Consider the following 11,548-nt stretch of genomic DNA (forward strand, 5'->3'; position numbering starts at 1 on the left):
AGATATCAAGTAGGCATGTTTACGAGCTTGATGCACTCACCACAAGGCATTGCATGACAAACTAAGCATACACCCAGCAAGTAGACATGGCATATAAGCTAAACATGGCAAGAACAACAACATAGCATGCACGGATCAACTACAACAAGCTCAGCAAAAATGCTTAACATGTAAACATTCTGCCAGGAACATTTAATAGTAAAAGTAGAGCTCGATTGACTCAAGCTAGGGTGCTCCATAATTGCAAACAAAGAAATGGATGGATAAAGCACAACATTATCTACAAAACATCCTTACTGATCATGCTCAAAAGAGGCATGGATCACTCTCTAGCAGCAAGGATACATGGCATAAAAATATTGACAGGGCAGAGACTTAGAATATTTCCAAGTCCCTGAAATCAGCAACATTAAGAGAGCTGCTTTGCATGTTTGTGCTAGTCACCACAGAGATCACAAAAATACATGGCATACACCCCTGTAAATATGGCATGGCATACTTGAAAACACATGTAGGGCTCAAGTTCATAGGAGGCACACATTAATCATGGAAAAAATGACAAATGAGCAAATGCTGATAAGAATCTGAAACAGAGCCACGGTTGCAGACATATGATGCAATGAGATGAAATTAAGTACTAGTCGAGACGAACAATTCGATATGCTACACGCCCAAAACAGAGCCACGGTTGCAGACATATGATGCAATGAAATATGCAAAAAAATATTAGGGTTAGGGCAAAAGTCAACCCTAGCGGATCTCAGATCCAGATCGGCACGGACTTCGAGGTCGCCGGAGTTACTGTTTGCCGGAGATGGGGGGTCATCGGAGTTGGAGTCAGACTTGGTGGACGGCGGCGATGGCGCGGTGCGGCGGAGGCGCAAAAGCCGAGGCGTCGGGCGGCGCGCTGGCCGGCGAGGAGCGAGGCGGCGGGGGTTGGCCGCGGCGGTGCTCCGGCGAGGGGGCGCGCCGGCGAAGCGAGGAGGTGGCGGAGGCAGGCGGCGATGATCGAGGGCGCGGGCGGCGCGGTGGGAAGACACGGGCGGCGCGCCGCTTCGGGCCGGGGGGGGGGGCGCGGGCTCGCCGGCTGGTGGCGCGGTGTGGCGGCGCTCGCCATGTGGCGCGCTGTGGTTGGCGCGGGCGGCAGCGGCGACTTCGTCCGGCTAGGTGGCGAACATGTCCGACGGCGGAGATGCGGATTTTTAGGGTTAGGGGGGAAGAGACCCGGGATTTCGAGGAGGAGGCTATATTTATAGCTAGAGGGAGATAGGAGGCTCCAAATTGAGCATGGTTTTCGGCCACATGATCATGATCGGACGGCCTAGATGATGGAGGAGGTTTAGGTGGGTTTTGGGCCACTTTGGAGAGGTGTTGGGCTGCAACACACGCGAGGCCTTTTTCTGTTCCTCGGTTAACCGTTGGAGTATCAAACGAAGTTCAAATGGCACGAAACTTGACAGGCGGTCTACCGGTAGTAAACCAAGGCCGCATGACAAGTCTCAGTCCAATCCGAAAACGTTTAACACCTGCACACGAAAAGAGGTAGAAAGAGACACCGGAGGACATAGGAGCGCTGGAATGCAAAACGGACAACGGGGAAAATGCTCGGATGCATGAGACGAACACGTATGCAAATGCGATGCACATGATGACATGATATGGGATGCATGACAAAGACAAAAACAACACGAAGAAAAAAACCCAACAACGAGGAAATATCATAACTTAGTGCCGAAAATGGCAAGAGTTGGAATACAAATATGGCAGGTTACATACGGGGTGTTACAACACTCCACCACTATGAAAGGATCTCGTCCCGAGATCTAGGACTGGAAAAACTCTGGGTACTCAGAACGGAGGTGGTCCTCGCGTTCCCAGGTGGCTTCACGGTCGGAATGATGTGACCACTTGACTTTCAGGAATTTGATAGACTTGTAGCGAGTCTTGCGCTCAGCTTCTTCAAGAATAGCAACGGGGTGCTCATGATAAGAGAGGTCTTCTTGGAGATCAATCTCTTCAAAGTTGATGGTGCGGTCAGGAGTCTTGAAACACTTGCGGAGTTGGGACACGTGAAACACATTGTGCACGTTTGCAAAGTTGGAGGGAAGCTCAAGTTGATAGGCGAGATCGCCTCTTTTGCCAATGATCTTGAAAGGACCCACGTATCTCGGGGCAAGATTCCCTTAGATACTGAAGCGACGAGTACCTTTCATTGGAGAGACGCGAAGGTAGACATGGTCTCCGATCTCGAAAGCCAAGTCACGATGCTTGCTATCATAGTAACTCTTCTGGCGCGATTGCGCGGCTTTGAGATTATCACGAATGACTTTGCACATTTCTTCTGCCTCTGTGATCAAGTCATTTCCAAGAGGTTGACGTTCACCAGTCTCTGACCAGTTAAGAGGAGTACGAACTTCCTACCATAGAGAATCTCGAATGGGGCCTTGCCCGAACTTGCTTGGAAGCTGTTGTTGTAGGAGAACTCGGCATATGGAAGACAATCTTCCCACTTCATACCGAAAGAAAGAAATGACACAAGCCCTGAGCATATCTTCAAGAATCTGATTGACTCGCTCGACTTGGGCACTGGTTTGAGGATGAAAAGTTGTGCTGAAGCGAATGTTGGTGCCCATAGCCTTCTGAAAAGAATCCCAGAACTTAGAGGTAAAGATGCTGCCACGATCTGAAGATATCAACTGCGGAATGCCATGCAGAGAGACAATCTTGGAGTTATATAGCTCCGCCAACTGAGCTGATGTGATAGATTCTTTGATAGGAAGGAAATGAGCCACTTTAGTGAGCTTGTCGATGACAACAAAGATAGCATCATTTCCACGCTTGGACTTGGGAAATCCAGTCACGAAGTCCATCTCAATATGGTCAAACTTCCATTCTGAAATGGCAAGAGGTTGGAGGAGACCAGCTGGTCGTTGGTGTTCTGCTTTCACTCTTCTGCAGACATCACATTCATTCACGAACTGAGCAATCTCGCGCTTCATTTGAGTCCACCAATACGACTGCTTGAGGTCCTGGTACATCTTTGTACTTCCAGGGTGAATAGAGAGGAGTGAATTGTGGGCCTTGTTCATAATGACTTTACAAAGGTCACCCTTAGGAACAACAACGCGATCCTCGAAGAATAGAGTATCCTTGTCATCGAGACGATAGCACTTGTACTTGGGTTGACTCTTGGCAATCCCAATCTTCACCTTCTTCACCATAGCATCAAGAAGTTGAGCCTCACAAATCTGATCTTCCAGAGTAGGAGAGACTTGGAGGTTGGCAAGGAATCCTTAAGGAACAACTTGGAGATTGAGTTTGCAGAAAGCTTCACAAAGCTCTGGTTGGTAAGGCTTTAGAATCAAACTGTTGCAGTAAGCCTTCCTGCTCAATGCGCCAGCAATTACATTGGCCTTGCCTGGAGTATATTCAATACTCGGATTATACTCTTGAATCATCTCGACCCAACGAGTCTGCCTGAGGTTGAGATTAGGCTGAGTGAAGATGTACTTGAGACTCTTATGATCAGTGAAGATGTCCACTTTTCTTCCAAATAAGAGATGTCCCCATGTTAAAACAATATGGACAACTGCCGCCAACTTGAGGTCATGAGCGGGGTAGTTCTTTTCGTTGGACTTCAACTGGCGAGAGGTATAGGTCACAACTTTCTTCTCTTGCATCAACACTGCACCAAGACCTTGAAGGGAAGCATCACAGAAGACCTCGAACGGTTTGGATTCATCAGGAGGAGTCAAAACTGGAGCAGTGACTAACTTTTCTTTCAGGGTGTTGAAAGCGATGTCACATTCAGGCGACCAGACGTACTGTAACACCCAGAGAATCATGCTACAGTAACTCCGGACTAATGGTGCCAGGTCATCAAGATTAACTAAGCCAAATTGTCACTTGATAAAATCCAAGCCAATTTCAATATTTAAAATAAAGTTAAATAAATTGTTTCTCCAAACAGTAAAAATAAAATATTCACAATATTCTATAAATTCCCCGATCTTTATCTTGTTGAACCCAACATTATTTGACCCACCAATTAAATCCTAGAAAATTAATAAGTGGCCCAACAGTAGTTAAATTAACCATTTAAATATGAACCTAAGTTTATATATTTTCTTTTGGCCCTGAACTTTTTGTGCCACCTAACAATATTGTGCTTGAATTATGAGCACAGTTTCGTATTAAACAAAAATCAATTGCTATCTAAACTAAATAGAAAACAGTAGTAGGTTTATTATAGAAAGATAAAATAGGAAAATGGTTTTGTACAATTAGGCCCAACAATGCACAGGACTTGGCCCATCCCACACAATATGACGACCTGCGTCTCCTTCCTCGTGCGTATCAGCACGCGAGCGGCTCGGATGCGCCATCGCCGACCGATGCGCGACAACGGTGCTCCCCAGTGGTCGCGGATGGCTACAAGACCTCGTCCCCAACCCCTCTGCGAACCCTAGTCCTCCTCCCCCTTCCTCCCGCGCCATTTTTCTCTCCCCCCACATCGCCCGACGCCACCGCCGCCGCGTCGTCGTCGTCACCCCGACCAAAGAGCTCGCCGTTGTGAGAGAACCTACCAGGAGCCTCCCTGCTCTCGTCCACTTCGTCACCGCCCACCAGCCCGAGTCGCGGGGCCTCCCTCCACCGAATCGCCTCGTCCCATGTCGTCGGGATCCCCCACGGCCGCCGCGGCCATCGCCGTCGATCTCCACCACCGGCGCCTCCCGGCCTCGCCAAGCTCGTCCACGGCCTCCTCGGCGTGAGCCTCCACCCGTTCCCCCTTTCTTCCCCTCTCCCCGACGCCGTTTGCCGCCGCCCAAGCTTCGGCCGTTGGCCGCGATGCAAGTCCGCGCCTCGCGCCACTGCGCCCCGTACGCGCCCCACCGTGCCCCTGGCCGCGTCCGGCCACGACCGGGCGCGCGTCGGCCGTCCCCTCGTCGCACCCCGCCGCTCCCGTTGTTGTGCATTGAGCCCGCAGCTGCCCTTGCCCGTGCACGACGGCAACTGCTGCTACTCGCGGCCGCTGCCTGCTGCTTTGCCGTTGTTGCCGCTGAAGCTCTGTTGCTGTTGACTTCTTGCTACTGCTCTTGCTTCCTACTGCTGCTTATTGCTGTTGTATCCACTAGTTTGCTGCCAGTGCTGCTCCGTGCTTATGTCGCTGCTCGGTTGATGGTGCTACTACAGCCTGCTACCTCTGGCTGTGGCTGCTACTGGCCACGGCCATGGGCCATGGCCGTGGTGTGTGTGAGTGTGGTGTGTGCTGTGTGTGTATGCAGCGTGGTGTGTGTGAGTGCACGTGTGTGTGGTGCCACATCGTGAGGCTGGATATGCCTCTCGCCGGCCCTGCAATTAGATTAGGGACTAATCATCACTTAGCTGCTACACTATGTCAATGGGTCCCCACTGCTAAATTAACTAGTTAAGAAAATCTATTAAAATACCAGTCTATGACTGTCGGTGTCAAAACCGGCGGATCTTGGGTAGGGGGTCCCGAACTGTGCGTCTAAGGCAGATGGTAACAGGAGGCAGGGGACATAATGTTTTACCCAGGTTCGGGCCCTCTTGATGGAGGTAAAACCTACGTTCTGCTTGATTAATATTGATGATATGGGTATTACAAGAGTAGATCTACCACGAGATCAGAGAGGCTAAACCCTAGAAGCTAGCCTATGGTATGATTGTATGTTGTCCTACGGACTAAAACCCTCCGGTTTATATAGACACCAGAAAGGGCTAGGGTTACACAAGTTCGGTTACAAAGGAGGAGATAAACATATCCGTATTTCCTAGCTTGCCTTCCACGCCAAGTAGAGTCCCATCCGGACATGAGACGAACTCTTCAATCTTGTATCTTCATAGTCTAACAGTCCGGCCAATGGATATAGTCCGGCTGTCCGGAGACCCCCTAATCCAGGACTCCCTCAGTAGCCCCTAAACCAGGCTTTCAATGACGATGAGTCCAGCGCGCAGTACTATCTTCGGCATTGCAAGGCGGGTTCCTCCTCCGAATACACCACGGAAGAATATGAATTCAAGGATAGTGTCCGACCCTGCGAAATAAGTTCCACATACCACCGTAGAGAGAATAGTATTTCCACAAATCTAATTTGCTGACTTGTTTTGGCAACACGACATAATGTCACGGCCCGGTGATTATTCGAACCGTTTCCTTTAACTAGCCCCGCACATAACGCGAGGCAGTTTTTTGACACGTCTTGTCAAAGCAGAGATCGTGTCCCCTTATCACGGGATTCTCATCAATACGGGTGTGGGTAACCCAACCGCGCCATCGATTATGGCGCTTGGGGGACGAGCGAGTTTTACCAAGCTAGTGGGGACGCATAGTTTTGTCCGCCCATATAAAGGGATAAGGATTTACCTTTTCATCCACGCCTTCTTCCTCCTTTGCTCATCCACCTTCGCATACTCGAGCCCCAGCGCCCAAGTTCGCATTCCCCACCTCGACCTTCTCCAACCATGTCCGGAGCGGGAGGCAGGTGGATGGTCCTCCGTCACGGAGGGACACGTCAAGAAGCTGAGGAGAGTCGGATACTTGCCCGACGACATCGCGCACCGGCTCCCAGAGGAGGGGCAGCTCATCCCCACCCCCAGGCCCCATGAGAGGGTGGTGTTCCTTACCCATTTCCTTCGCGGACTGGGATTTCCTCTCCATCCATTTGTCCGGTGGCTCATGTTCTACTACGGCCTGGATTTCCACGATCTGAACCTGAACTTCATCCTCAACATCTCGGCGTTTATCGTCGTGTGCGAGGCCTTCCTCCGCATCAAGCCCCACTTCGGCTTATGGCTGAAGACTTTCATTGTCAAGCCGAAGGTAGTGAGCGGCCGCCAGGCGGAGTGCGGAGGCGCCATGGTGGGCAAGATGCCCAACGTCACATGGCTCGAGGGCTCCTTCGTGGAGACAATAAAGGGGTGGCAGTCGGGGTGGTTCTACATCACCGAGCCGCGTGACCCTACGTGGGTAGTGGGCCTCGAATTTCGATCTGGCTTCCCCACACGGCTCACCTCCTAGCAAGAGAAGGGACTGTCCCGGGGTAGTTCGGGAGAGCTGACCGGACTCCAAACATGTATTCAAAACATGGTCAACAAAAATCTCAAACTCGTCAACGTAGTCCAGGTCATGCTCATCCGTCGGATCCTCCCGTGCCAACAACGGGCCTTCAACTTATGGGAGTTTGACCCGGCGCAGCATCGAACTCTGAACAGGCTCTTTGACACAACTCACGAAGATGCCTGGAGGGTGCTGTTCAAGAGCGCCGAGGTCCCCCCTCCTACTACTGAGGATCACGGATTCAGCGCGAAGCGCCAAGCCAGGGCGGTAAGCTGCTTTACCTCTTACAGGATACTTGTTTTTCATAGCTTGACTCCATGCGGGATCTAAACTCCCGTACCTTTGACAGGACTGGCAGGAGACGGCCGGACAGATCGACTGTCCGGCTCCTTTGCCCGAAGGCCCAGCAAACGCTCTTCTGACGAAGATGCTGACCCCAGCTCCTTATACGGTGCCGGAGAAGACCAAGAAGGCTAAGGGAACCTGAAAGAGTTCCCGGCGCCAGACGTCATCAGACTCACCGTCCGAGGACTCTATGGCGCAATTCTCCCTCGAAGATGAGGAGGCAGAAGAAGATGCTCCCCCTCCAGATGGGGGAGACAAGAAAAGGAAGGCCGCCCCAACTGGGGAGGCTGATAGGTCCAAGAAGGGGAGAACTCCTTCCGGACAGCTCTACCACCGCCGCCGATGGCGAAGACGAGTGGCTGCCCAGGGCCAAGCCCGTGGGGAAGTCGTAAGTGTTCGGATACCAGAGTAACTCATAGCATTCCTTTGTCGCACTACTTCACCTAACGCCGAAATATGATTATGCAGGCCGCCCCGAGCCCGTATCGATGTATCATCGGATGGCTCCCTGGGCTCGTCGGATATGGATAGCGATCCGGTTCCGACCGCCACCTCCCCTCATCCTGCGGACGACGCCGAGGTGTTGTCTCATGAGGCACCAGGTCGAGGGGAGACGGTCCCGGAGGCGCCTCAAAGCGGCCTCCCGGACTCCGGGAGCAGAGGGGACAAGGCCCCTGAGGGCTCCGAGTTTGGCCCTCGGTCGAACACCGCGCTGGAACCTCCAGTGGTTCTGGACTCGGGCAGGCGGCCTCCTTCTAAGAGGGGCAAGACGCCTACACCGGTGACCTCTGTCCACCCAGAGGCGCCGGACAATCTGTTGGAAGCACTTCGTAGCGCTTCCATCGACGAGGAGCACCGCACTATTATGAGTGCGGTGATCCAGAAGGTTCAGTCCGCTAAGAGCGGATTGATTGAAGCCTGTGCCAGCCTTCTAACAGGCTTTGAGGTAAGTGTTTAACGTATAGAAAAAATATTACCGCATAGACAGTAGTCCCTGATGCTCTGTTCGGTGTTCACAAAGAAAAGCCGAACAGAGGATCAAACAATATTGCAGGAGTCTAATATGAGTATGTCAATATGCATATGCAGGCTTCGCTACTGGCGTCCGCCGCACTGACTGCGAAGGTCACCGTACTGAAGCAGGACCTTAAAGGGTCCCAGGATGAGCTCGGCCTTGCCAAGAGGCAGCTCGAGGAGAACAAAGGTAAGTAGTACCTAGTCTATGGATATGTATAAAAAGAATGCGATTGTAAAATGACAGGATCATCATGAATTTGCCAGGGGCCACGACCGAAGTGGCGACCCTAAAGCAAGCGCTGTCCAAGGCTGAAGATAAAGCGGCCAAGGAGCGCACCGAGTGAGAAAAGCAAGAGGCTTGGGTGGGCGAGGTGCAGCAAGAGCTCCAGGCTCTCGTGACGAAGCACGACGCGTTGCAGCTTGACTCGAAGACGCGGGAGTCTGAGCTTGCCGAGGCCCTCGAGAGCGCAAAGAGTGCCAAGGCCGAAGCCCAAAAGGCCCTCCAGGAGATCGACGCAATGAAGAAGATAGCGGCGGGTAAGGCATTCTATATGCAAAGCAAGCATGTAAAAGTAAATTACCGATTACTTACCCGAATCCGGAGCTCTCCAGGAGCATTCGCAGATTTTCCCCGCAGTGTGTCCGATGCCGCACAATTTTACCAGGCCGAGGATGGAAGCTCAACGAAGAAGCTGTTCTGGTCTCAGTATACTGAGGCCGAACACCCGGTGCCAATGAGCGACCAGCTGAAGCAGATGGTCGAGCTACATAAGGCGACCGAACAGGCCATGAAGGGCTTTATAGTCCGGCTGTTGCCTGGCAATGCCCTTTCGAACAGCTTCTTCGGCCTGGTGAGGCGGCTTGTGGATGCTTGCCCGCGGCTGGAGGTCATCAAGCGATCCGTCTGCATTTAAGGTGCACGCCGGGCTTTTGCCCGTGTGAAATTGCAATGGGTCAAGCTAGACGCCGTGAAGCTGATCAAGGAAGGGCCGCCGGAGGGCAAGGAGCATCGCCACCCCGAGATGTACTATGAGGGTGTTCTGCCGGGTGCCCGTCTCATAGCGGACGAGTGCACAAAAGATGTAATATTTGAGTAAAACTTGCTCGTGTGATCCTGTATTTATGAAAACTTGTTTCATATGCGCTATGCAACGCTTGTTGGAATTTAAAATATTACCTTCTGTTTGGCTGTTTATCCAATCTGAGAGATGGCTAGTCCTCGGCTTCTGCCCCCATGCCGCGAGTGCTGGGGTGTTCGGGATAAACCTGAGCACTTTTGTTCCCATTTTTGGGTCCTTCGAGGGAGGTGCTCAGCACAACGAACAAGGCAACCGGACTAATAATGCTTTATCACTCTCACTTAGCCATAGAATTCTATAATTTTAAATTTCGGCGAAGCCCCTGGTATTCGGAAGGCCGAATTCAGGGCGTGATACACGCTTTAAGCCGAATAGGGCCGGCCCTTCGCTCTAAGCGGCATAAGTCTTTAGGGACTCGAAACCTCGCCGAACAGCGACCAGTCTCTCGCCTTATCATGACAGTCAGTTTTAGCTTTCTCTACTGAGGTGCTTAACACAGCAGAACCGGGGCACAATCGCAGTAGTTCTCCTAGCGCTACCTTAGCCGATAGAGCGGAACGTAAGGTACCAAAACATAGGAGCCGGGCAAACCCAACATTTGACCAAAGACATGATTCGGAGCTGATGCATATAATGCTATAAGTTCGGGGTGCCGCACTTGTGAAAGTGTTCGGGCTTTTCACACCATATTGTGGGGTATGTAAGCCCCTGGTGTATTGGCCGTACCAAAGTGTACTGTTGCAAGGCGTCATTAATGAACACATATATATAAACCATGAATGCAATAATAGTCGTAATGTTACGCATTGTTTATAAAAAAAGGTGCGTTAAAGTAGAATGATACAGATAGTGCGATAAGCAAAGAGTAGGACTATGTTCCTTCCAAGGGCGAGCTGAGGAATAGTATTAAATCAAATATTTCGCTCGTTACTGTAACCCACCTGGGAATTCCGTGGTGTGACGTAGCTTTCTGCCTCCTTGGTTGCTGCATCATGTGTTCGACAATAGTGCTGCCGGACAGGGTTTCCAGAGATTGATGTCCTGAAAAAGAGAAAAATAACCAAGCGGGAAGCCCCTAGTGCGGTATAAGCCGCGTCTTGGGGCGTGCCGCAGTTGTGCCCCCTCCCCGCCTATGCCCATGGTATTTTTAATGCGTAATTATGTACGCATGGCACGAGTTTCGCCGCTTGGCTGGGACTGGGGTGGGGCCGCATTGCTACGCGAGCTCAGATCGTGCCAGGTGGTCTAGTTGCCGATTGCTCTGAGCGCGCTTGAAGGTGTCCGGGTCTTGAAACGCCGAACTGATGGATTGCCTTGAGAGGCTGCTTTGCGCTTCTGCTGCGAGGGCCGCAGTGTGCTCCTCCGTTCGGAGAGAGCGCTCTATGTTTCCATTGACTATAATAACCCCACGAGGTCCTGGCATCTTGAGCTTGAGGTATGCATAATGCGGTACCGCATTGAATCTCGTAAATGCGGTTCCCCGAGCAGTGCGTGATAACCACTGCGGAATGGGACTATATCGAAGATCAACTCTTCGCTTCGGAAGTTATCCGGGGATCCGAAGACCACTTCCAGTGTAATTAAGCCTGTGCAATGGGCCTCTACGCCTGGAATAACGCCTTTAAAGGTTGTTTTTGTGGGTTTGATCCTTGAGGGGTCGATACCCATTTTGCGCACTGTGTCCTGATAAAGCAGGTTCAGGCTGCTACCGCCATCCATGAGGACTCGAGTGAGGTGAAATCCGTCAATGATTGGGTCTAGAACCAGTGCGGCGAATCCGCCATGACGGATACTAGTGGGGTGGTCCCTGCGATCGAAAGTGATCGGATAGGAGGACCATTGGTTGAACTTTGGGGCGACTGGCTCCAACGCGTATACGTCCCTGAGCGCACGCTTCCCCTCCCTCTTGGGGATGTGGGTTGCGTATATCATGTTCACCGTCCGTACTTGTGGGGGAAACCTTTTCTGTCCTCCGGTGTGTGGCTGTCGGGGCTTCTCCTCGTCATCGGTATGTGACCCCTTATCC

The 11,548-nt window shown here is 51.7% G+C and overlaps 1 protein-coding gene across 1 annotated transcript; it reads left to right on the plus strand.

Moving 5' to 3' along the window:
• The first annotated feature begins 3,876 nt into the window (after positions 1 to 3,876).
• LOC147970777 (uncharacterized) lies at positions 3,877 to 9,555 on the plus strand. The gene is made up of 4 exons (XM_087525764.1): positions 3,877 to 8,372; positions 8,516 to 8,630; positions 8,708 to 8,980; positions 9,056 to 9,555. Exons 1-3 carry the CDS (start codon positions 7,950 to 7,952, stop codon positions 8,785 to 8,787), a joined length of 618 nt encoding a protein of 205 aa, XP_087381890.1. The 5' UTR covers positions 3,877 to 7,949; the 3' UTR covers positions 8,788 to 8,980; positions 9,056 to 9,555.
• The last annotated feature ends 1,993 nt before the right edge of the window (positions 9,556 to 11,548 follow it).

The sequence above is a fragment of the Triticum urartu genome, chromosome 5A, assembly GCF_056163025.1.
Source record: "Triticum urartu cultivar PI428250 chromosome 5A, HENAU_Tu73, whole genome shotgun sequence".
Classification (NCBI taxonomy): Eukaryota; Viridiplantae; Streptophyta; class Magnoliopsida; order Poales; family Poaceae; genus Triticum; species Triticum urartu.

Coding starts and splice junctions, on each gene's coding strand:
- LOC147970777 (XM_087525764.1), top strand. CDS start 7,950: ATGGATAGCGATCCGGTTCCGACCGCCACCTCCCCTCATCCTGCGGAC. Junction 8,373..8,515: donor GCCTTCTAACAGGCTTTGAG/GTAAGTGTTTAA, acceptor ATGCATATGCAG/GCTTCGCTACTGGCGTCCGC. Junction 8,631..8,707: donor GCAGCTCGAGGAGAACAAAG/GTAAGTAGTACC, acceptor TGAATTTGCCAG/GGGCCACGACCGAAGTGGCG.